Genomic DNA, 27,134 nt, shown 5'->3' with positions numbered 1-27,134 from the left:
GCTGCCTGGGCTGCTAAGTTCTTCCAGCATTTTGTACATGTTTGACAGTATGATTATGGTTAGTGTTGAAGGAACACAGCTTACGCTTATGTGTGAAACTTGGAAGGGAACTTGCTTTCATGTGGCTGCTTATATTAAGGAAAGAAACAAGTTGAAGCAAATGGTTGCATATCCTGTTCTGGCTCAGTAGAGATCACCGTTTGAAAGCTAGCAAGTAAGCCTTGCTACTGCGCCAATCATGGTACATGTTGTGACGCAGAGCACAGAACTTAAGGGTTGCCAGACCTGTATCCACCAAGACAACTGGAGGGCATTCCATCACACTCCCAATATGACTTGTTTTCAGTACTCATGGATTAGTAAGTCATCCAGTCTTCATTCTGTTCTTTTATCCACACTTTTTAAAGTAGCAATTTCTAGCTTGGTTTCTAGTCAGAGATGACCCCAGATTATGACATCATGCTGCGGCATTAACTTCAACCATTGTGAAATGCTTCGTGCAGCTGGCACGGAGCACATTAAAGACTTTCTTCCGTCTGCATCGGACCCGTTCCAGTTTACTTCTCACTCGAATCAATCCACTGATGATATCATTGTCTCTACCCTCTATTCTGTCCTGTCCTACCTGGAAAATGGGGTCTCGTATGCCAGGTTGCTGTTTATAGACTTCAGTTCAGCATTTAGCACCATCATACCCAAGAAATGGAGAAACTGCCTTCACTGGGTCTCAATGCCTCCCACTGTAAATGGATCTTGAACTTCGTAACAGAAAGGCCATAGTCAGTCCCCGTGGGTAGCACTGTCTCTAGGCCCTTTATGCTGAACACTGGCTCTCCCCAGGGCTGTGTGAGCAGCCCGCTGCTGTTCACGTTGCAGATACGTGACTGTGTCGCAGGAATCAACTCAAATTTGCGGATGACACAACAGTGGTTGGCCTTATCAACAATGATGAGTCAGAGTGCAGAGAGGAACTGGAGTGGCTGGTGGACTGGTGTGAGAACAACAACTCGAGTCTGAACGTAGAGAAACCAAGTAAATGACTGTGGACTTTAGGAAGGTGCAGATGAACCACCCCCTCTGAGCATACATGGCTCCTCCATAGAGAAAGTTAAAGTTCACATCACAGACAATCTCACCTGGTCCCTTAATATCACTTCCCTGCATAAGGCAGCACAGTAGTGCCTCCAGTTCTTGAGGAAATTGAGATAAGTGAGGCTCCCACCCCAACCCCATCTTAACTGAATTTTACAGGAGTACCACTGAGAATGTCCTGACAAGCTGCATCTCCATCTAGTATGGGAGCAGCAGAGCATCAGACCATAAGTCCCTATAAAGGACTGTCAGAAGAGCCAAGAGGATCATAAAAGGTCACCCTACCATCCATTGAGGGCATTTATCAGGAGCACTGGGTACGCAGGTCCCTTAGTAGTATCAAGGATCCCACCCATCCATCCAGCATCCTCTTGACTTCCTACCGTCGGGCAGGAGACTCAGATGCATTTAAACAAGAACAGTCAGGACAGGGAAGAGCTTCTTCCCTCAGGCCATTAGGCTTCTGAACTCCATTGCACTCAAAGTGTCACCAGATAATTTGTACTGTACCCTACAATATCTAATTTATGCACTTTATTTTGTTTATCTATGCTTAATTCATTTGTCAATTTAATTCTTACTTTCCTAAGTTATTGTGTGCTCTATGTGTGTTATGCGTGTAACAGTGCTTTACACCCCGGTCCAGAGAACCGTTGTCTTGTTTGGCTGTATAAATGACAATAAACTTGACTTGATAGTACAGATTTGGTGTGATGTGGTCTGAATGACAGGCCTCAATATTTTTCATATTTTGTTTCAAGCAAACAAACTGTTTCGTGTGAAATTATGAATCAAACTATAAGAGTAAGCATAGAACATGAAACAGTGCAGCACAGGAACAGACCTTCAGCCCATGACGTGTCCAACTAAATAAATTAGTATTCAAATACTCAACTAAAGAGCCAGTTGAATGCCTGTATTGTATCACTGTCTGGTATTGGGGGTGGAGGGGAGGGGGCTATTTCACAGGACCGAAAGAAGCTGCAGAGGGACATAAATTTAGTCAGCTCCATCTTGAGTACCAGCCTACGAAGTACCCAGGATTTCTTTAAGGAGCATTGTCTCAGAAGGGCAACGCCCATTTTTAAAAACTCCTAGCACCCAGGACATACCCTTTTCTCATTGTTACCATCAGGTAGGAGATACCGAAGTCTGAAGGCACACACAGAGCGATTCAGCAACAGCTTCTTCCCCTCTACCATCTGATTCCTAAATGGACATTGAACCCGTGAACACTATTTCACTTTTTCAATATATTTTATTTCTGTTTTTGAATGATTTTTAATCTCCCATATACTTATACTGCAATTAATTTACCTATTTAATTTTCTTCTATATTATGTATTATATTGAACTTTTGCAGCCAAGTTAACAAATTTCACGACACATGCCAGTGATAATAAACCTGATTCTGATTCTCATCACTTTTATAAACCTATTAGGCCTCCATTTGTGCCTCTCATAACTTTAGAAACTTCAAGTAAGCTTCTCTTTATCCTCCATAACTGCAGAGAAAACAATCCAAGTCTGTATAACCTTTTGTTATCGCACATGTCGTCCAATCCAAGCAACATCCTCATCAATGCCTCAACCTACTTCCTATAATGGGGCAATCAGAACTTAATACAATACTCTAGATGTGGCCTAACTAGTTTTACAAAGCTGGAACTTTACTTCCCGACTCTTGAACTCAATTCTTCAACTAAGGCCAAGTACTTTACATGCCTTCTTTTCCACACTATCAGCCTGAGTAGCCATTTTCAGTGAGTTATGGATTTGGACCCTGAGATCCTCGACACATCAACACTGTTAAAATACTTGTCATTAACAGAGCGCTGTCCCTTAACATTTGATCTTCTAAAGTGCAACATTGCACATTTGACCAGGTTATGCTCCATCTGCCATTTCTTTACTCATATCTGAAACTGATCCATATCCCACTGTATCCTTTGTCAGTCTTCTATGCTATCCACAACACTTTCTTTGTATTGTCTAAACTTACTAACACACATCTATGTTTTCATCCACATCATTTATTCATATCATAAACAGCAAAGGTCCCAGTATGTATCCCTATGAACAACAACAGTCACAGGCCTCCAACCAGAAGTCCTACCAACAACTACCTTGCCTTCCATGGGAGACAATTCTGAATCCAAACAGCCGATTCAAGCATTTTAATCTTCTGGATGAGCCTCTCATATGGGACCTTGTCAAATACATTATTAATATCCTTACCTTCAACAGTCGCCTTGTTAAAAACATCAAAAAAAATTTAATTGAGTTTCAAATCTCTGTAATTCTGCAATGAGGGTCTGGATCCTGAAATAAGTGTTTATTTCTCATCTGTGTGCATTCCAGGAACATTATGAACTAGGGTAGGCTTGAAAATAATATTTTGAAAACCTGAAAAGTTAAAAAAAAAATTATACATTTATGCAATACACATTGGGAACGTAATGGAATGCCTTCTTCTTGTCTGGAGAATGTGGCATTCCATTACCAGTCTGGTCAGATGCAGGTCCAACAATCCTTAAAGCTCTGTGCCATGCATGACAAATGATTGCCACACCATTCACTACCTTAAATCTTCAGACCCACTCTAGACCACTTAGAAGGTGTGTTGCAGCAATTTGCCAAGGCTTCTTCTGCAAATGCTGGTAATCTTGAGCAACACACAATCCTGATGAACGGTCCTGGCCTGAAAAGTTGATTGTTCATTTCTCTCCATAGATATTGCCTAACCTGCTGAGTTCCTCCAGTACTTTGCAAGGCTTTTTTTGTATTTCCCGAACTATGATCTCTACTGCCTAAAAGGACCAATATAAGAAACTATTTGCTCCAGTTTGTTTCTTTGTTCAGTATAAGCAAATACATGAACGTGACAAAAAACAAAATATCCTATTTATATAGGTCTTAAAATAGGATCGGCTTTTGGAAATGTTATTCCACTTTCTTATGCATAAACTGGTAACCAGAACTTGATAGACAATGCAACAATGGGAATGCCTGTAGGTTTATCTGAGTCCTGAGTACAAAATTCATACACATTCACACAGATTGTCTTTATACCAACAGACCAGTATAGGATTGATCAGCACAAATATATGGTCCCAAGATATCCCCCAAGCTATTTTCATACTCACTCATGTTTACTAATGTTTATAGAAGGTTGATTATGTTCAGACACTTGGAAACTCATTCGAACACATATGTCTTTATAATCCTGATTCCGTCTCTCAAAGTCTTCCACATGAGCAGCAAGGTGAGAATTCACAATGCAGAAACTTGTGTTGTGAAAGACAAAACGAACTGCCACTCCGCCTTTGTTTCCCTAAGAATTTAGACACCCACATCAATTAATGCCACGTACAGAATGTACAGCATTGTGAAAAACGTAAATGCATAGAATAATGTAATGAATATGTTTTAAAGTAGCAGTATGCATTGAATTAGTTAGTCTCTTAGTCTAATATTGTTCTCCAAATTATTGATTTTTTTTTGTGTGGATAGGCATTTTTTGTAAAACAGGAACTTGTTTTTACTGAAGTGCTGAGAAACCAACTATTCCAGCTGTAGAAAAGTTAACACATTGCACAATGTATGCTGTTGATAGTAAATCTGATTCTGAAAAGAGAGATTGTGACACTCTAGGTGTGTCTCCCCAATACGGTGTCAACTATTACTTACCATTTTTCCCATAATTCCTGTTCCTACAGACTCTGCTTCCACATCTTTTATGCGCTTTACGTGCTCCTTTTTCACGAAAACAATCAACATCATTCCAACTAATCGAACCAGCTTCAACTAAAACAGAAGAAACTTCATCAAAATACAGCTTTCATTTATGAGAACCTCTGAATCACATCACCAAAACAAAGGAAGCTGGGTGTGGAAACAAATACACAAGTTATTCTTTTATTTTTCATTCATTCCCTATCATTGCAAGATCATTCTCCAACTACTAGAGCAGCTCCGTGATTTGCTCCAGACTCTTGAGCAGCCAGAACCTGGTGAGACGTGGCAAATGCAAGAAAACACATTCTTCAATTTTATATCCAAATGTGCAAAAGACAAAATATGGAAGCATAGTGCACTGAGGAAGATAGTCATATGTTTCAAGAAGACAGCAACTGATAGGTGGGGTGGGTGGGCACAAGGCAGATAAAATCCAACACAGGAAATTGCAAATGAGAGAGGCACTTTATGCTAGAGAGAACAATTCTAAATGGATACAGTAACAGATCTGAGAGTGAGAAGGGGCAGTGCAACACCGGTATAAAGATCCTTGGAAGTGCAGGATAAGTTGAGGAAGCACTAATAAAAAACATATAGGACCTTGAGTTTTACAAATGTAAGCACAAACACTTGCACTGTGAAAGATAAACTGCTAATCTGCCTTTATTACCTTGAGAATTTAGACACCCAAATCAATGCTCAAGATACAATTGTGTTCAGTTCTGGACACCATACTTTGTAAAATATTTGAAGTTATAAGGTGTTTACAAAAAATATTTACAACCACGATTCTGCAAGTTCTTAGACCATAAGAAACACTCACAACACGCTGAAGGAACTCAGCAGGTTGGGCAGCATCCGTGGAAAAGATCGGTTGATGTTTCGGGCCGGAACCCTTCGTCAGGACTGTAGCGGGACTTCAACTTTTCAACTCTGCTTCCCACTCCCATTCAGATATGTCCATCCATGGCTTCCTCTACTGCCATGATGAGGCTAAACTCAGGTCGGAGGAGCAACACCTCATATACCATCTAGGTAGTCTCCAGCCCCTTGGTACCTAGACGGTATATGAGGTGTTGCTCCTCCAACCTGAGTTTAGCCTCATCATGGCAGTAGAGAAGGCCATGTATGGACATATCTGAATGGGAGTGGGAAGCAGAGTTGAAGACCCTCTACGGTCCTGACAAAGGGTTCTGGCCCGAAACGTTGACTGATCTTTTCCATGGATGCTGCCCGATCTGCTGAGTTCCTCCAGCGTGTTGTGAGTGTCGCTTTGACCCCAGCATCTGCAGATTATTTTGTGTCTTAGACCATAAGAATAGACTAGAGGAGATGGCATTGTTCTCCTTTAAAGGCTGGAGGTTGAGACGGTATCTGGTAAAAGAATTTAAAATTATGATTCGCCGACAACCTGCACGTAGAGCAGGGGTTCCGAACCTGGGGTCTATGGACCCTTTGTTTAACAGCATTGGTCCATCGTATAAAAAAGCTTGGGAACCCAAGAGATTGTTCCTTTTGGCAGAAGGTCTAAACCAGGTGACATTACATGAGGTTAGTTGGCAGAAGTAAGGGGCATGAAAAGAAAATCTTCTACAACTAATCATTAAAACCTGGAAAGCACTGCCATTGGTATTAGTGGAGTCAGATTTAATCAGAGTTGTATCTTAAAGAATTTACAGACATAATGTTCAAGTTGAAGTTTATTGTCACCTGACTGTACATAATATACAACCAAATGAAACAACATTCCCCCAGAGCACAGCGCATCCACAAAACTTTATCATACACAGCATGTAAAACAAAATATTACCACAGATAAGTTAATAAATTACAATCCAAAGTGAATGTAATGTACAGCATAGGCAAACAGTTCATTGTCCTAGTGACAGGGCCTTGGTGGTGGCAGGGTATTCATTAGTCTCACTGCCTGAGGGAAGAAGCAGTTACCCGGTCTGGTGGTCCTTGTCCTGATGCTCCTGTACCTCCCTGCTGACAGTAACAGTTCAAAGCAATTGCAGGACGTGTTAGGAATCTTCAACAATGCCTCAGGCCCTTTGTATACAACGCTCCCGATATGCGTCACAAATTTTTTGGGGGGGAGGTGAAAGGAAAACCCCACTGATCCTCTTGGCAAGATGAACGGTGAATAGAAGAGGTGGGGAATGGGACCAACTGGATTGCTCTTCTATAGAACAAAGATCTTGACAAACCAAACGGCCTCAATCCATGCTGAAAATTTCCTGTAATTTTTTTTTGCTTATTTATGTATATTCATTGTCTTACTATTGATAAAAATATAACAGAGATTGAAATAATAAGTTTACCGTCCTGGATATTGTTGGCGGGGACGACCGACCAGGTGTGAGCCACGGTGGCAGGGCCTCTGGCACTGAGTCTGACCCGGTGGTGCAGAAGGGTGGGACGGAGAAGAGGAGGACTGTCGTCATTGGACACTCTATAGTCAGGCGAGCAGACAAGAGATTTTGTGGACGTGAGAAGGAGACCCGCATGGTTTGTTGCCTCCCAGGTGCCAGGGTCCGGGATGTCTCTGACCGGGTGCACGACATCCTGGTACGAGAGGGAAAGCAACCAGAAGTCGTGATACATGTTGGTACCAACGACATAGGCAGGAAGAGGGATGAGGTCCTGAAGAGTGAGTTTTGGGAACTAGGCAGAAGGCTGAAGAACAGGACCTCAAGTGTGGCGTTCTCAGGATTGTTGCCAGTGCTAAGTGACAGTGATGGTAAGAATTGGAGGAGAGGGCAGTTGAATGCGTGGCTGAGGAGTTGGTGCAGGGAGCAGGGTTTTAGATTTTTGGATCATTGGGATCTCTTCTGGGGAAGGTGGGACCTGTACAGATTGGATGGGTTGCACCTGAACTCGAGGGGGAGCAATATCCTTGCAGGTAGGTTTGCTAGCATGGTTCGAGAGGGATTGCAAGGGGGATGGGACCCGGAGCGATAGAGCAGTGAAAGAAGTGCATGGAGTAAAGCCAGATCTAACATATAGAGAGGCTTTGAGGAAAGAGAAGCAGAATAAACGGTGTACAGACAGTAAGGTAGGAGGGCTAAAGTGTGTGTACCTCAATGCAAGAAGCATCAGGAACAAAGGTGATGAACTGAGAGCTTGGATACATACATGGAATTACGATGTAGTGGCCATTACAGAGACTTGGCTGGCACCAGGGCAGGAACGGATTCTCAATACTCCTGGATTTCAGTGCTTTAAAAGGGATGGGGGGGGGGAAGGGGAGGAGGGGTGGCATTACTGGTCAGGGATACTATTACAGCTACAGAAAGGGTGGGTAATGTAGCAGGATCCTCTTTTGAGTCAGTATGGGTGGAAGTCAGGAACAGGAAGGGCGCAGTTACTCTATTGGGCGTATTCTATAGGTCCTCTGGTAGCAGCAGAGATACAGAGGAGCAGATTGGGAGGCAGATTTTGGAAAGGTGCAAAAATAACAGGGTTGTTATCATGGGTGAATTTAACTTCCCTAATATTGACTGGCACCTGATTAGTTCCAAGGATTTAGATGGGGCAGAGTTTGTTAAGTGTGTCCAGGACGGATCCCTGTCACAGTATGTTGACAGGCCACCCAGGGGGAAAGCCATACTAGATCTAGTACTAGGTAACGAACCGGGTCAGGTCACAAATCTCTCAGTGGGTGAGCATCTGGGGGACAGTGACCACTGCTCCCTGGCCTTCAGCATTATCATGGAAAAGGATAGAATCAGAGAGGACAAGAAAATTTTTAATTGGGAAAGGGCAAATTATGAGGCTAAAAGGCTAGAACTTGCGGGTGTGAGTTGGGATGATGTTTTTGCAGGGAAATGTATTAAGGACATGAGATCTCTGGCAGGATGTTAGGGACAAATTTGTCCCGGTGAGGAAGATAAAGAATGGTAGGGTGAAGGAACCATGGGTGACAAGTGAGGTGGAAAATCTAGTCAGCTGGAAGAAGGCAGCATACATTAAGTTTAGGAAGTAAGGATCAGATGGGTCTATTGAGTGTGACGAGAATACACATAAATTAAGATGTTTGCTGGCCTGGGCTAGCACCAGTGGCATCAGCAGTTGGTCTGCCACCTGTCCTCAGGGGAGGGAGAGATAAGGAACAATGAAGCGGCATTTGGAGATGTTAATGAAGGAGCCATCAGTCTGGGTATTGTCAAGATCGGCTCCCCCTTTGAACCCTGAACTGTTTGAAGTGATGGACAGGCGACCTAGAGATGTGTAATGAAGGGACGGGGGAGAGAGAGCTGTCTAGAGCGGCTCCCCCCTTTGAACCCTGAACTGTTTGAAGTGATGGACAGGCGATACCCCAGCAGGGGGATAAAAAGGGACAGGTTCGCTAAGGCAGGACACACACGACACCCGAGGTAACGAGACCCTGGAAGCGGTGTGCCTCTCACAAGTCGGTGGGAAGTACCGGGCCATAAACGCACAGGGTGGAAAGGTACGATCAGCGGGAACCCAGTGTGTGTCCACCCTCGCTTGGGTGCCGGGTTCACTGCAGAGGATCGACCGCATCTGGAGGAGGGGTCACAGTCGGTAACCTCAGGTGACATCACAAAGGACCCACTCGAAAGCTGCTTGTGAGCCATATCGCCGGTCTGTGAGTGGAAGCCGTTTCTGAATGATCAGTCGTTCTCGATCTCTCTCTCTCCTTCCCCCCACATTGTCCATCGCCATGGCAACGATTACTGCGAACTGAACTAAATTGGACTGAACTTTGCGTCACTTTGAAATTGGTCATTTACCCCTAGACAACGATAGAGCTTGATTGATCCTGTTATCTTAATTCTGTGCACATGTGTGTTTATCATTGCTGAACTGTTGCATTTATTATCCTTTCGATTACTGTGTTGCTTGTTTCTTTAATAAAACTTTCTTAGTTCTAGTAATCCAGACTCCAACTGAGTGATCCATTTCTGCTGGTTTGGCAACCCAGTTACAGGGTATGTAACATGAGGAATATAGGGAAGCAAGAAAGGAGCTTAAGAAGGGCTGAGAAGAGCAAGAAGGGGGCATGAGAAGGCCTTGGCGAGTAGGGTAAAGGAAAACCCCAAGGCATTCTTCAATTATGTGAAGAACAAAAGGATGACAGGAGTGAAGGTAGGACCGATTAGGGATAAAGGTGGGAAGATATGCCTGGAGGCTGTGGAAGTGAGTGAGGTCCTCTATGAATACTTCTCTTCGGTATTCACCAATGAGAGGGAACTTGATGACGGTGAGGACAATATGAGTGAGGTTGATGTTCTGGAGCATGTTGATATAAGGCAGAGGAGGTGTTGGAGTTGTTAAAATACATTAGGACGGATAAGTCCCCGGGGCCTAATGGAATATTCCCCAGGCTGCTCCACGAGATGAGGGAAGAGATTGCTGAGCCTCTGGCTAGGATCTTTATGTCCTCGTTGTTCATGGGAATAGTACCGGAGGATTGGAGGGAGGCAAATGTTGTCCCCGTGTTCAAAAAAGGTAGTAGGGATAGTCCGGGTAATTATAGACCAGTGAGCCTTACGTCTGTGGTGGGAAAGCTGTTAGAAAAGATTCTTAGAGATAGGATCTCTGGGCATTTACAGAATCATAGTCTGATCAGGGACAGTCAGCATGGCTTTGTGAAGGGCAGATCGCGTCTAACAAGCCTGACAGAGTTCTTTGAGGAGGTGACCAGGCATATAGATGAGGGTGGTGCAGTGGATGTGATCTATATGGATTTTAATAAGGCATTTGACAAGGTTCCACACGGTAGGCTTATCAGAAAGTCAGAAGGCATAGGATCCAGGGAAGTTTGGCAAGGTGGATTCAGAATTGGCTTGCCTGCAGAAGGCAGGGTGCAGGGAGTACATTCAGATTGGAGGGTTGTGACTAGTGGTGTCCCACAAGGATCTGTTCTGGGACCTCTTCTTTTCGTGATTTTTATTAACGATCTGGATGTGGGGGTAGAAGGGTGGGTTGGCAAGTTTGCAGACGACACAATGGTTGGTGGTGTTGTAGATAGTGTAGAGGATTGTCAAAGATTGCAGAGAGACATTGATAGGATGCAGAAGTGGGCTGAGAAGAGGCAGATGGAGTTCAACCCAGAGAAGTGTGAGGTGGTACACTTTGGAAGGATAAACTCCAAGGCAGAGTACAAAGTAAATGGCAGGATACTTGGTAATGTGGAGGAGCAGAGGGATCTGGGGATACATGTCCACAGATCCCTGAAAGTTGCCTCACAGGTGGATAGGGTAGTTAAGAAAGGATGGGGTGTTGGCTTTCATAAGTCGAGGGACAGAGTTTAAGAGTCGCAATGTAATGATGCAGCTCTATAAAACTCTGGTTAGGCCACACTTGGAGTACTGTGTCCAGTTCTGGTCACCTCACTATAGGAAGGATGTGGAAGCATTGGAAAGGGTACAGAGGAGATTTACCAGGATGCTGCCTGGTTTAGAGAGTATGCATTATGATCAGAGATTAAGGCAGCTAGGGCTTTACTCTTTGGAGAGAAGAAGGATGAGAGGAGACATGATAGAGGTGTACAAGATATTAAGAGGAATAGATAGAGTGGATAGCCAGCGCCTCTTCCCCAGGGCACCACTGTTCAATACAAGAGGACATGGCTTTAAGGTAAGGGGTGGGATGTTCAAGGGGGATATTAGAGCAAGGTTTTTTACTCAGAGAGTGGTTGGTCCGTGGAATGCACTGCCTGAGTCAGTGGTGGAGGCAGATACACTAGTGAAGTTTAAGAGACTACTAGGCAAGTATATGGAGGAATTTAAGGTGGGGGGTTATATGGGAGGCAGGGTTTGAGGGTCGGCACAACATTGTGGGCCGAAGGGCCTGTAATGTGCTGTACTATTCTATGTTCTATGAAATAAATAAAGCATTTTAGAAACCTGTTCAAAAATTATGAATATTAATCTCTTTAACAAATCAAAAATAACATTTCTAAAGAGTATTGTTATTTTACCTCATAAGACATGAGAAATGTGAATTTTTATTATGATTTGGGTTTGAAGAATCAAGGGGCAGCACTGCATGCTGCGTGCCAACAAAATTTTTGCATGTGCCATCTTGGGCACATATCCCATAGGCTCGTCACCCCCAAGCAGAGCATCTCTGAGTCAGACAACAAACCATTAGGATTTCCAAATAATTGGATAGTGGATTATCAGAACTTTACCATATTTACTTTTAAAATTTACAATACATAGACATCAAATTTTATTTAGGTTTGTGGAAGTGTTCACTTACTTTGCTATATTTACATTTAGGATGCAAACTTCTTTCTGTAGCATTCAACCATTCCTGCTCTTTGTAAGAGTCAAAGTAAAAGAAGGCTTCAGTACTTAGATCCAACTCCTGAAAGCTGAAAATCAAGTAATTCAAGTGAACACCCCAAAAATCTATTGAAAGTAAAAATAATTTTTTGAAAGTTTCAAAAAGGATTATAATAATTTAGTTAGACATCTCTTACCCCAGACAGTACACATCAGGTGGGTGTGTATCAGTAGCCAACCAGGAATCCAGACTACAATCTGGAGACTGTCCATTTACATTCCAGGTCCCAACAAAAAACCTTAAGCCAGATAACCATTCATAAAATTCTTTATCAAAATTTACAATTAACTTCCTATAATCAGAATTTGACATTTTTCTCCAAAATGAGCAATTATGTTCACATACATTGAGAGTTATCACAGCTAAATCCACGGGTATTAAATGTGGCTGGGATGCCAAAATCCTGAATTATATTAAAGCGGAAGACTTAAAATCCACTGCTGAACAGATTAAAAGGATTTGATTTTTTAAATCTTATTCACATACACACAAATACACAAGTAAAATATATTATTAATATATTATATATTCATAGGCACAATATCTATCAACTACTGTGGTGGCATTGGTACAAATGCTGGAACCCCAGAAGAGCTGTGCCAGACTTATCTACATCTTGAGAGAAACTATCAAGGGAAAAACATCTATTTCAAGGAGAGGGAATAAAAATTATACATGCATTGAATTAGTTCAAAACAGGGGTTTCAATAGTTTCTACATGGGAAAATATAATGCAAAAGTTTAGAAAGAATTGAAGATCAGGAGCCTAATTTATTTACCTAATTGGTAAATAAATTTTGCTTGGGGCATAGAACATAGATCTTTTAAAAAAGAAATGAGAAGAAATTGAAGAGTACTACAAAATTTGCAAATGCCTGTGAAAACCCAAGACCAATGCTTAGTCAGTGAGAACACAACACCACAGAAAGAAATCAATGAATAACAGTAAGACCAATGTCCTTTTTAGCAAAATTTGACTGAAGATGTTCCATCAAATGGATTCAGGTAAATGGAGTTCAGATTTGTTTGATTATGATTTGTTACTTCCCAGATAAGAAACGGTGTACTCGAGTTCTTTGAATAAAATAAGCCGAAATGAAAATTGATAAAAATTGACGCACCATGGTGAATATTAGGGAAATTAAGTGTAATGATCAGTTTGGGAAGTGGGTCGAGGAGAGACAAATTGTTTGCAAATGTGAGGTCAAGTACTTTGGAAAGTCCAAACCAGTGTAGGACTTAAATAGTAGGGCACTATGGAACGTTATTGTACAGAGGGATTTAGGAATACAAGCGCATAGTTTATTGGAAGTGGCATCTCATACACTGTGTGATGAAAAAGGTGTTTAGGACCCTGACCTTCACCAGTGAAGGCAGTGTGTGTAGGAATTAGGACACTACATTGCAATTGCACAAGTCATTAGTGAGGCCACACTTGGAACACTGAACAGTTTTGGACATCTTGTGAGATATCGTTAATCTGGAAAGAGTGCAGAAAAGATTTTTGAGGTTGTTCCCTGGACTAAAGAACCTGACATTATGTGGTGGGGTTGGCTGGGCCAAGCCTTTATTCCTTGGAATAAAGAGGTGGCTTGATGGAACTGTTTAAAATTGTGCAAACACAGGTAAGGTGGATCACAACAGTCTCATCCGCTAGAGTAGGGTCGCCCAAAACTAGGAGGCATAGGTTTAGGGTGAGTGGAAAGATTTAAAAGGGACTTGAGAGGCAACTTTTTCCACCACATAGGATGGTGAGTATATAGAATGAGCCACCATAGGAAGTAGTTGAGGCAAGTATAATAGTATCACTTAAGAAAGACATGGACCGGTAAATGGAGGGGCGAAGTTTAGAGGGCTTTGGGATGAATGCAGGAAGCTGGAACGAGTTGGTTTGGAACTACAGTCATCCTGGACTAGTTGGGCCAATGAGACTGTATTTCTGCTGTATTGCTTTCTAAGTAAACCCTGCTTGCTTTAACAGCCTTTGAATCCCATGTAATAAGGTAATTTGTACAGACCTAAAATCTTGAAAGTCGACAAATTCTTTTTCACGTTTTGTTAGGCAATGTTTAATCAGACCTTCTCTGGCTACCGATTGATTACTTGGTTCAAAAAGCTTCCGCATGGTGTTGGTTACTCTTGGTTGTCCATTCCTTGACCCATCTCTTTCAGTGGATAGCTTGCTACATTAAAAATACAAAGATAAATAAGCCGTTCAGTGCTGTTTTAATAAGTAGATAGAAAACACACAATAGGGAAAACCTGGTAGGAATCAGATCAATGACACACACAACCACTCATTAACTGTTAAGTTAATGCAAATTTTTAAGTTATTGTCAACTGGGGATAGATTTTTTCCAATAACAGGCATCTTTAGTACTTCTTCACAGATGAACAAAATTACAAGGTTAATTTTTAAAACAGTGTCCCAAATTTAAGATAAATGAATTAAAGTCAGTCACGGAGCTTAGGAATTACTTCATTTGGATGCCATCTTGGAAAAAGTCAAAATTAAGCTCTTCAGGAGCTCAGGAAACTAAGAATTTCTGAAAAAGCTAACTAATCCCAAACCTAGAACAGGTGTGACAAATCACCCAAATGCCCTCTCCCACGATTATTCATCCAATTTCATTTGGATGGCAGAGTATGTGCTAGAGCTGTTTGCACTCTCTTTACTGTAACATGCTGTAAGGTTTCACTGATCATGTAATGGTTTCTCTGTAGCAGCAAATGGGAGATAACGGGGTTTGGAATGCTGGGGCTATCCAATGAGAGAAATGTTGTCCTTTCTTGTAAGTCTGGAAGAGAGATTTTCGAGGTCTTTTGCCGGGGAGAGAAAATGCGAATGGAGAGGGTTGGCAGACCACGGGACGGAGTGGATTTGGGGCGAGGGTCCGAAGGTCAGTGACAACCAGAGGAGGTCGATGGTGGACAACTGACTTATCAGTGAGCTCCAACATTGTGCAATAGACTGTTTCATGAGAATGGGCCCTTTTACCTTTCTTTTGTTTTCTTTACTAACCATATAGTCAAAGTAAGAATTATAAAGCTCAATCGTTTAATCACATATTGTGTACTGTTTGTAACAGGGATCAGATCGCGCAGCATCCACCCAAACAAGACTTTGTAAGTCTGGCCGGGCTGGGAGCTAGCACCCCCTATATTAAGCCGCTAGCCAAAGCAAGAGTTACAATTGTGGGGACTATGTTCAAGATTGATTCCGTTAGATGCTGTGTGATTACCCTGAGCAATGAACCAGTGGAGCAGATATTTGTACTCCGGATGAATTGTTAATTCCACTGTTGCGATTGTGGGTGGAGGTTTGATAAAATGGCTGGCGCAGCTCTCGTTTTAATGCAGACCAGCAATGACTTAGCGGTAGCTTGTGGGGGGGGGGGGAGAGATTTCAAAGACAGGGCTCAATCATTTCTGAGGAGTGAGGGGAAAGAGTGGTCAGATCTGGAATGTCTAATTAGTCCATGTCCCCTGGTGAAGAGTGAGAGTTCTGAGTTAGTATCCACCCTTACTTTTCTGGCGAATAAATGGAAAAATCAGATTCAAAGTCCCAGCTATGGCAGGCTCCACTTATTCTCTGGAATAATGCCCACCCCTAAAGGGGAGGAGTATGAGGCTTGGGCGGAGCGGACCTCTCAGTTGTTAGATGAGTGGCAGTGCTCTGATGATGTAAGTGACAGGGATTGGTTGAAAGTTTGAATGGGTGAGCCGCTGACGTTGTCAGAACTGTCAGGTTGCGGTATCCCGTAGTGACAGCTGTCAATTATCTGCAAGCACTGCACAATGCTTTTGGCCCGACAGAAAGCCCAATGGAGCTCATGGTGGGGTTTCAGAACATGTGTCAGGAGAAGGGGGAGAAGCTTTCTGCTTTTATTCTTCGGCTAGGGAGACAGCTAAATTGCTTGCAGCGCAGAGGGGTCATTCAGTCATCTGAGGTGGATCAGTTAAGAGTGGACCAGAGGCCAGGGGTGCCCAGTCCCATGACCTGATTGCGTGGGGTCTCCGACAGTCTCGTAGGAAGCTCCCCCCTCCATCTTTTGTTGAGCTGATCAGAGAGGTACAGGAAGAGGAGAACGTGGCGGAGGTGCGGGAGGACTCCATCAGCAGCGTACAGTCCTCAGTAGTGGTCCCCTGTGGTGAAGTGACCACAGATAGCCTACCCCGGGGAGCGGTAGAGGAGATTGTGGCAGAGTTGAGAACGGAGATATGTTGGCTGTTATCAGCAGGTGTGACCCCCCCCCCCCGTATGATGGAGCTAATGGGGGGGGGCAGATTCCCCAAGGGGACGGATAATGCGGAGGGCTGCTGGCAGCAGTGTCACGCCAAAAGGAAAGTGAGACCCCAGGTACCTAAGCAGAGAAAGTTGTTGGGCAAACTTAGAGGAGACCCAGTGAGGGAACGGCCTGGTGTCTTTGGGGGAACACGTTCCCAGCAATGTGCTAAGGAACCCCCAAAAGTGAAAGGCCCAATTGTTATTTCGGAGTACTGATTTGTAACAGGGATCACATCACGCAGCATCCACCCAAACAAGATTTTGTAAGTCTGGCCGGGCTGGGAGCTAGCTGGGGTACTGGTGAGACCCGAATTGCAGAAGCCCTGAGTTGTACAGGCAAGTAGGATGGCGGTGATTGTCAGGAACACTATGAAGAGAGAAGTCACCTTCAAGCGGGGGATGACCCTGGCGCATCCGTTCTCGGTGACGGTAATGTCTGGTGCCCCTGTGAGACACGCCGGGAGAAGCTATTAGAAAAAGGGGGAAAGTTGACCGCTGAGCCATTCAACTTTGGGAACTCCCTAGTTCCTGCAGATTGGAAGAGGAGGTTGGTAGAGATGATGTTGAAGCTGGAGGGTGTCTTTTCCCGACGAGTTTGATGTGGGTTGTTCCAGGGCACACGTCACACTATCCGGGTGACTGAGGATACCCCGTTCAGAGAAAGGTTGTGGCGACTGGTCCCTACAGAAGTGGTGGACATTGGCAGCATTTGTGTAAGTTGAAGGAAGCTGGGATCATCACCGAGTCCCGAAGACCCTACGCCCCTCCAATAGTAGTGGCCCGAAGGAAGAACGGGAAGGTCCAGATGTGCGTGGACTATAGGACTCTGAACAGGCACACCTTCCCTGACCAGTATACTGTCCCCGAGGATTGAAGATGCGCTGGCCTGCCTGAGTGGTGCAAAGTGGTTCAGTGCGCTGGACTTGAGGGGTGGATATCACCAGATCCCCACGAGTGAGGCCGACAAAGAGAAAACGGCATTTATATTTCCCCTGGGATTTTTCCAGTTCGAAAGGATGCCCCAGAGCATCTCGGGAGCTCCTGCAACCTTCCAGCGGGTCATGGAGAAAACAGTGAGGGATACGAACTTGCTTGAGGTATTGGTATACAGGTTTCCCCCGCTATCCGAAGGTAGAGTGTTCCTATGAAACTGTTTGTAAGCCAAAATGGCGTAAAGCGAAGGAGCAATTACCATTAATTTATATGGGAAATTTTCCTGAGAGTTCCCAGACCCAAAAAATAACCTACCAAATCATACCAAATAGCACATAAAACCTAAAATAACACTAACATATAGTAAAAGCAGGAATGATATGATAAATACACAGCCTATATAAAGTAGAAGTAATGTATGTACTGTGTCGTTTCACTTAACAGAATCGGGGAGTTTGAGCCAAATCAATTTGTCGAAAAAAAATCGGCATGTACACGCATGTGCATGTCACACATTCGCACATACGTGCACGCGCACGTCACACATGTGCACACACCTGCTCGTGCAAGGCTTCATGGTCATGGTAATCTTTCTCGGGGTAAGCACAAGTTTAAAGCGAGCGTCTTTTCTCGTAAAAGCAAAATGTTGTAAAGAGAATATTCGGAAAGTGGGGGACACCTGTATCTGGATGACCTCATAGTATTTGGATACATCTTGGAAGAACATGAAGCGAGGCTGCTGAAGGTGCTGGGCCGCCTGAAAGCTGAAGAGTTAAAACTTTCCCAGGATAAGTGCCAGTTCTGCAAAGCGTCTGTTAGCTATGTTGGGCACATAGTCTCAAGGTATGGGTTAGCTACAGACCCAGCTAAGATCGAGACAGTTACCACTTGGACAAGACCCCAGACCGTGAATGCTCTGCGCTCATTCCTCGGGTTCTGTGATTACTATTGGAGGTTTGTGAGAGGTTACGCGAAAGTGAGTCACCCTTTGAATCAGCTTCTGTGCAGTTACCCTCCCTTGGGGAAGAAAGGGAAGGGGAATAAAGGACAGGGGGGTGGAGAGTGTCTTAGCCCGTTGGAGCCCTTTGGACCGAGGTGGGATGCCAAATGTGAGGAGGCCTTTCAGTCGCTGAAGGAGCTGCTGACCCAAGCGCCGGTGCTGGCTTTTGTGGACCCCTGATTGCCATATGTACTGCACACGGACGCCAGCCGAGAGGGTTTGGGGGGTGTCCTGTATCAGGATCAGGGCTCTAGGTTGAGGCCCATTGTGTTTATCAGCCTGAGTCTGTCACCCTCCGAGAAGAACAAGTTGGAATTTCTGGCATTGAAATGGGCAATGGTGGAGAAGCTGAGTGACTACCTCTACGGGGCCAATGTGAGACGTGTTGACGTGAGGACGGACAACAAACCCCTTTATATTCAAACCTCGGTGAAACCGGATGCCACAGGCCATCGGTGGTTGGCGGTGTTGTCTGCCTATGATTTCAGCCTGAAGTACCAACCGGGAAGCAGGAAAATTGATGCTGATGCTTTGTCCCAACGGGTGCATGAGGGGCTGGTCCAGGACAAGGAGTGGGTGAGTGTTCCTGTCCCGGGGTAGAGGCCCTGTGTCAGTCTGCCATCACCGTGAAGGCAGAGGAAAAGGAGGGGCAGGAGCTAGTACTGGATCAATTAGGGGCTTCTGATGATGCCATCCCCTGAGCTTATTGTAACCTGACTGCTCTGAAGACAAATCAGCTGCCAGAATTAAGTTCTGGGGAAGTGGCTGCTGGACGTTTGGTGGTGGAAAAGACCTATGGATTATTCAGAGACCAGTTTTACTGGCCCCGAATGAAGTCGGAGGTTGAGGAATACTGCAAGTCCTGCATTCAATGCATACAGCGGAAGACACTGCCTACGCGGGTAGCTCCCTTGTCCCATCTGCAGAGTGTGGGGCCTCCGGACTTGGTGTGTATGGATTTCCTGTCAATAGAACCTGATGCCAGCAACACGGCGAATCTCTTAGTCATCACGGACCACTACACTAGATATGCTCAGGCTTTTCCTACCAAGGACTAGAGGACGTCTACGGTGGCAAAAGAGTTATGGGAGAAATATTTTGCTTATTATGGCCTTCCCAGGCGAATACACAGTGATCAGAGACGGGATTTCATGAGCAAACTCATCCAGGAGTTACTGGGCATGCTTGGAGTCGAGAAGTCGAGGACCACGCCCTATCACCCGCAGGGTGATCCCCAGCCAGAGAGGTTTAATCGGACCTTGCTAGACATGCTTGGAACCTTGGAGATCAACAAGAAGAGCAGGTGGAGTCAACATATTAGGCATTTGGTTCACAGTTATAACTGTACACGAAATGAAGCTACTGGGTACTAGCCATATTATCCGATGTTTGGGCGCGAGGCAAGGTTGCCCATCCACCTTTGTTTTGGGACTGACGAGGATAACTTACCACCGAAGATTTATCTGAAGTATGTGTCTGACATGAGAAGAGAGTTGAAAAGGGCTTATGAATTAGCTGAAGTCACGGCTGCCCAGCAGAATTAAGGGAATAAGTGGAGGTATGATCAAAAGGTGAGGTTCTCCAACTCCTGCCAGGAGACAGAGTCCTCATAAAGAATTTGGGGCTACCTGGAAACTATAAGTTGGCTGACCGCTGGGCGGCTACGCCCTGTGTGGCAGAGAGTCAGATGCCAAACCTACCAGTTTTCCGGGTGAAACCAGAGGATGGGAATGGGCCTGTCAAGATTCTCCATCTGAACCACCTGTTGCCCCTGGGTCAAGAGGTGCAGATAGACCCAGAGCCTGACTTATGTAAAAGGACTCTGTGAAAACACGGGGCGACTACCGGGCCCCCAACAGGTGAGGTAAGGCCGACCCCCACCCCTGAGAGGGATACTGATTCGAAGGATGAGGACCTGGATGTGTGGTATATGCTACCTTTCGCTAACTCGCCGTTGATTGAGGAAGAGACTCCCAGCCCTTCTCCTATTGAGACAGGTGAAGTAGGGGGGGGGTATCTGTGGGCAGCAGGACTCTGCAGGGGAGGAAGCGGGGTTTGGCCATGGAACAGAGGGCTCCGAGTTGCAGGTGGGCACGAGTGTTAGATCAGGTTGACCAGAAGTATCTCCAGTGGTGTTGGAACCTGAAGAGTTAGATGAGGGGGTGCAGAGGTCTGAGAATTAGGAGACCACCAGATAGGTTGGCCTACACAGCACCAGGGGAACAGAGTGTGACCCCTACTGTGTTGGGGAGCTATGCCACTGCCTTTTACACCTGGATTGGGCTTTGTGTTTTGCAGGAAGAGTTGGCGAATTATCTCAACGTCATGAGCACATGACTGAATTCGGTGGAGGGAGAATGTAATATGCTGTAGGGTTTCACTGCTAATGTAATGATTTCTCTGTAGCAGCAATGTTTGGGCTATGGCTAGAGATAATGGGGTTTGGAATGCTGCGGCTATCCAATGAGAGAAATGTTGTCCTTTCTTCTAAGTCTGGAAGAGAGATTTTCATGGTCTTTTGCTGGGGAGAGATGAACAGAGAAGACGCGAATGAAGTGAGTTGGTAGACCGCGGGACAAAGTGGACTTGGAGCGAGGGTCCGAAGGTCAGCGACGATTGGAGGAGGTCGATGGTGGATGACCGGCTTATCAGTGAGCTCCAACATTGCGCAATAGACTGTTTCATGAGAATGGGCCCTTTTCCTTTTATTTGTTTTCTTTACTAACCATAGAGTCAAAGTAAGAATTATAAAGCTCAATCGTTTAATCACATATTGTGTACTGTTTGCTATTTCGGGGTACTGATTTGTAATGAGACACATCATGCAGCATCCACCCAAACGAGATTTTGTAAGTTTGGCCGGGCTGGGGGTGATCACCCCCTATATCAAGCGGCCAGCCAAAGCAAGAGTTCCATTACATTACATTACAGAGTGGAAAAACTGAACATGATGCATGAACCAAAAAACAACAAAAGAGCAAACATAATTCTCAATCCTTCTTCAAAAGTGTACATAAATGATTGGTTTGTTTTTTCTTCCAACTTGTCTCTTGCCCACTGATAATTTCACTTTCTGCATCCGTATGAGCTACTTAATAGAACAAGATATCACAGGCTAATCAGTGACAGTGGATAATTTCAAGTTTGGAAGAGGTAATTTTGGTTAATTTCTTAAATACCTAACAACAATAGCTATTGTGGTAGAATTCATTACTGTGCTCTTATACTGATCAGGAAAACAGCACAAAATCTTAGTTGATTTGTGTTCCAATCCTAGTCCAAGCGTGGTACACAAATTTAACCAGTTTAATTAATTCATGCTAATAGTGTACAATAAAAACATTACTTACTTGGTACGGGAAGACACTGCCACAGGAGCAACTCTGCTTCCAGCTTGATTCAGTTGATTCTTCTTTTCCAAATTTAGAACATCAATGAAATTATCATCAAACCCAAGCTCTAATGAAGAAGATTGAAAAGTAATCAGTTTTTTAAGGATTTCCTCAAACCACATTGTCCCTCTTCCTAAATAGAGGGCAGAATTAAGCTCAGTGCCACAGCCATGAGATTTATCCTGAGCACACAGATCATGTCTGTAACCAGGAAACTTGGAAATGTGAAAATGTGGGAACTCTGCAGACTAAAAAAAAACCTAATGAGATCCTGATATCATTTTGTTTCATGTCTTGCAAATGAGCAGACTGAAAGGCTAACTGGCTCTAGGGCAAGAAAGCCTTGAGAAAACTGCAGTTGCGATCATCACCAGTCAGAGATTAGGATATAGTAGATTGGAGGCTGGTGTAAAACTCTTTAACTCTTCTGTTCCCTTTAATTTTTATTTACCATATTTTCATTAGTCTTCCACATGGTCACTTGTCTGAATAATGTTCAGCTTTGGCTAGTTGGGATAGCTGACATTTACCATTTAAATGGCAGCGTATAACAGTCAAGGAAGTCCAACAGTCGCCTCCCGTTGGCTGGAGTCACGTGTTTAAATAACGTCTGCTGCTGGTGTTTTCATTGAGTTCAGCATTTGAGTTGCTGATTGCTGAGACTGCAAGCAATCAGCTCACAGATCTTGTATCCTGTTAAGAACTGGCTATCCCATGAATTTTAATGTGGAAAAGGTGTTGGGGCATCTCAGAGTTACAAGTAGTATGGCAGCAAGTTTGTTTTTTAAACTTTTTTTCATTAGATGTTTTTAATCTTTTAAAAGAAGAAGAATAGCCTTAACTCGGCAATGGAGTTATCGGGGCACCGTCATGACGGTGTTTCCATAGCAAGCTATTCTTGTTTTTATGAGGCCAAGTTGCTAGCTCGACGCTCAACCCAACTTGGATTTGAACTCCGGAACCTTCGCTCCGGAGTCCGGCGCTGATATTATTGCACCACCAAGCAGGACTTTTAATCTTTTAAGTGCCTAACTAATTTCATTTAAAATATATTGTTTATTTCTCTTTTAACAGTTTTCAAATATCTCTGGAAGCCAGGGACTTTTAGTTGCTCAAAGCAAAGCTGTCAAGGGTACTTTATAGCTGGAACATCCCTATTTTACTAGAGTTGTAAGAGACTGCAGATGCTAGAATCTGGAGCAACAGGCATCTGCTGGAGGAACTGCATACAAAGGAGGCCTAAAACAACCACAGGTGCAGGTAAAATTCCATTTCTGGTTGGCTTTAGGAACTAAAGAATCAATAAATCTTAAACCAAATTAAATCATCCAGCTATGACTTACTCCTCCACAGAGTAAATAGGTTACTAAACCACCACTTCATTCCCTAGGCATAAGCTTTGGAGTAATTTCAGCTTTACCTGATTTACTTGCTCCAGTTTCTTTGCCACGTTGTAACAAACCATATTGGGGCCAACCTGCTGATTCTATTCCAAATGGATCCATCGCCACTTTTTCAACACCAATGCTTTTAAATGTAGCTTTTTTTTGAAAAGGGAAAGAAAAATTACAAATAGTCAAGTAATTCCCAATACCAAAATGAGCATGGCAATAAATGTATCCTGTTAAAGATAAGGGAAATCTCTCAATCTGAGAGTCAAATTTAACCTAATTTTCTTCAATTTCAAGTCCATACTTAGGTGGTAGCAAATATGCTTCATTTAGTTAATTAATTGTACATGCAAACTTTATCTTGCTTGGAGATTTTAAAGTTAAATCAATTTTGAAAAGTAATCTACCACAAGTGTCAATAGTTTCAGAAAACACAAATTAACATCTAAATATTCATTTTCAGTGATAGCTGTTGAGCCATTTATGCGTTCAGTACATCACTAAAAGTTACCATATTGAACTTTTTACAAATATCACATGAACATATGACAAAAGTAATCTACTAGTTTTGTGAAATGGACTTCAATCCATAGCCGTTTGTGAATAGCCAACTGCCATTAGCAACAATGCTTACATAAAAACTCAACATTTAATAACTAATTTGTGAGTCAAGATAAAGTGACACTGTTTTTCACTGAAAAATGAAATACAGATCAACCAATTCAAATCTGGCAAACAATAATCCAGTTCCACCGCTGGTTAGAACATAAATTTAAAATTAGGCTGGCAAAAATTAACACATCACCGCACCAAAACATCACCACTGCTCTGGTGGTGCCATTAGCAGAATTAGCTGTTGGTAGGGTCTTTAGAAGAAGCAAGTCATTCCTCTGTGTTATTCTGCATTTACTTTTATAACCTGTGCTTATCTAGCTCCAGTCATATCTTCATCGAATAAATGAAGTGCTTCTCGAGGCGTTAACCGCAAACTCCATACGCTATCTACCCAAGGTAAGACGGAAGTTCTGGAAAAAAAAAACTCGACAGTGGTGTGTCTTTGAAAAGCAATGCAACTTGTATAACATTGGCTCTTCCACAGTTCATAATATAAAGAAACAAAAAGAAAAGTTGATGATAATGAACCAACTGTTCATTGTTATATTGACACTGAAATTGTGCAGATGGTTGTAAGTCCAGAGACGAAAGACAGTGGGGGAGAAAGTAGTGATGAAAACGAGGAGGAGGTAGCCAAAACAATGTCTATTGATAGGTTAATTTAGCTGACAGGTGAATTGGTAGAAGGTCTTGAGCAATGCAGTTTTATTACTGAATAAGATAAAATGAACATGTACATGTTGCAAGATAAGCTAATCAAAGACCAAAATATATGAAATAGATTAGATTACATCAGATTCAACTTTATTGTCATTGTGCCGAGTACAGATACAAAGCCAATGAAATGCAGTTAGCATCTAACCAGAGATGCAAAGAATAGTGTTATTTACAAAATAACTGCGAATAAAAAGTAAGTGCTATAGCACACAAATATAAAAGTACTGAGACAGTACAATATGGGTGCAATACTGCTTAGTGCTGTGATGTGAGGTTCAGCAGGGTCACAGCTTCAGGGAAGAAGCTCTTCCTGTGCCTGCTGGTGCAGGAGTGGAGGCTCCTGTAGTGCCTATTGGATGGGAGGAGAGTAAAAGGTCCACGGTTAGGGTGAGATGCATCCTTGATACTGCTTTTCACTCTGCCCAGACAGCGTTTATGGTAGATGTTCTCAATGGCGGGCAACTGGGTGCCGATAATCCGCTGGGCAGTTCTCACCACACGCTGGAGTGCTTTGCAGTCCGAAACGGGACAATTGCCATACCACACTGAGATGCAGTTGGTGAGTATGCTCTCAATGGTACAGCGGTAAAAGTCCGTCAGTATCCTGGGACAGAGATGAGCTTTGTTGATGCTCTGCAGGAAATAAAGGTGCTGCTGCGTCTTTTTGATCAGGACGGAGGAGTTCAGGGACCAGGTGAGATCCTTGGAAATGTGGACACCAAGGAATTTGAAGCTTGATACGCGCTCCACTACAGCTCCGTTGATGTAGATGGGGACTTGAGTGTCCTTTTACTCTCCTCCCATCCAATAGGCACTACAGGAGCCTCCACTCCTGCACCAGCAGGCACAGGAAGAGCTTCTTCCCTGAAGCTGTGACCCTGCTGAACCTCACATCACAGCACTAAGCAGTATTGCACCCATATTGTACTGTCTCATATTGTGGCTCCTAGCATGCCTGAAGTCCACAATGATCTCCTTGGTCTTCTGGGTGTTAAGGGCCAGGTTGTTGTCGGCACATCACGTGGCCAGGTGCTGGACCTCGTCCTGGTAGGCCACCTCGTCATCCCCTCTGATCAGGCCAACCACCGTGGTGTCGTCTGCGAACTTGATTATGGAGTTAGAACCATGTACAGGAACGCAGTCATAGGTGAAAAGGGAGTACAGAAGAGGGCTCAGCACATAGCCTTGAGGCACACTGGTGTTCAGGGTGAGAGTGGAGGAGGAGAGGTTGTCTAACTTAATTAAATAGGTTAGCTTGCAGGAATTATTCAGAAAAGTAGCTTAAAAAAAGTGGAAGACATGAACAACACTTGAAAATTCAGTGCCGTCAACTTCGGCTCACCCACGTGTTGCCACCACCATCACCAATTCTTGAAGATCTGTGCCAACTTCATCACACCACCAGGTCATGAAGATTCAATCATCTTTCAAGATGAGACTCAAGGCAATCCTGATGACCCCACTTTCAGACCTGTAACTCTGCCTAGTTGTACAATCCAACTCTTTACTTTGGAAGTGATAATAACCAACCTTCTGATGTCAGTAAATACAGATACCCTGTAAGGTATTGTCCGTACTGTACTTCAATAAATTTTTCTTGCTCTTCATTTGTCATTTTTTCCCCCTTTACTATCCAATTTGTACTATTTACAGGGTACTTGAAAGGTAGGGTGAGGTGATCACAAAGTGAGCTAGAGGGGTTTATTTACTTAAACCTTACCAAACCACCTGTGATTTGGCAAAATCACTAGTCCGGCACTGCACAGGTCCCAATCGTTCCAGATTTGTGGTGGTCAACCTGTACGTCTACTAAAGTATATGGCTTTAAGTATAATCAATTTGTTTTAATTGCTTATAGTGAAACACAATGTGAAATCATTAATTTTAAACTTAATGGTTTCTTCAAACATTACTTAGGGAATCCCTCTGGGTGAGCTGGACCAGGCTGATTGCAGCACAGAGGCCTGAAATAATCATAAAGAACTTGTGGTGTGCAAAAGGAATTTCCAGTGTGATACCAATGATTGAAAGATTACAATAGGCAAAATTATTGTGAAATTTAAATAACTCATTCAACTGAACCTCACCAATTAACTTAACCAGCACCCATTTTGAAAATCACTGCTTTCAGACAACTTATAAAACAGCAGGGTGCTGAAAGCTTCCATGCAGTTTGGTCAGAGTGTTTGAACTGCGGCCAGTCAGTAAACCGGAGTTTGAGGGAACTTCCCAAAGGTCCGCAATTAAAAATTTAAGAAGCTGCGCTTCACGGCAGTTTTTGGAGTCTGAACTGTGGCCAATCAGTGAAGGGGATTCATTAGCAAGGGAGAATAAAAATAAAGCAGGGGCAAGTAGAGTGGCCATTGTTGGATGATAGGTTGCCTCCTAGGTGTCATGGTCATAGATGTCTCAGATCAGGTTCACAGCATTCTAACGGGGAGGGTGAGCTGTCAGAACTCTTGGTAAATGTTGGCACCAGGGACATGGTAGGAAAGACGAAGAGATTCTGAAAGGAGATTTTAGGGAGTTAGGTAGAAAGCTGAAAAGCAGGACTGCCAGGATGGTAATCTCTGGATTGTTGCCCGTGGCAGGTGCCGTTGAGGGCAAGAATAAGAGCATTTGGCAGATAAATGCGTGGCTGAGGA

General features: G+C 43.6%; 1 protein-coding gene across 4 annotated transcripts in view; it reads right to left on the bottom strand.

Moving 5' to 3' along the window:
- The window catches only part of ocrl (OCRL inositol polyphosphate-5-phosphatase), a 116,280-nt gene that overhangs the window by 43,173 nt on the left and 45,973 nt on the right, over positions 1-27,134 (bottom strand). For all 4 annotated transcript variants that reach the window (XM_063060747.1, XM_063060748.1, XM_063060750.1 and 1 more), the window contains 7 exons: positions 23,187-23,306; positions 21,725-21,833; positions 14,172-14,336; positions 12,290-12,391; positions 12,067-12,181; positions 4,783-4,899; positions 4,239-4,426 (listed from right to left, as the gene is read on the bottom strand). In XM_063060747.1, coding sequence (XP_062916817.1) covers positions 4,239-4,426; positions 4,783-4,899; positions 12,067-12,181; positions 12,290-12,391; positions 14,172-14,336; positions 21,725-21,833; positions 23,187-23,306 — 916 coding nt within the window. The remainder of the gene's footprint in view (positions 1-4,238; positions 4,427-4,782; positions 4,900-12,066; positions 12,182-12,289; positions 12,392-14,171; positions 14,337-21,724; positions 21,834-23,186; positions 23,307-27,134) is intronic.

Source organism: Mobula hypostoma, chromosome 10 (assembly GCF_963921235.1).
Source record: "Mobula hypostoma chromosome 10, sMobHyp1.1, whole genome shotgun sequence".
Classification (NCBI taxonomy): Eukaryota; Metazoa; Chordata; class Chondrichthyes; order Myliobatiformes; family Myliobatidae; genus Mobula; species Mobula hypostoma.
The sequence above is the reverse complement of the archived record's forward strand: the minus strand, read 5'-3'. Positions and strand labels throughout refer to the sequence as shown.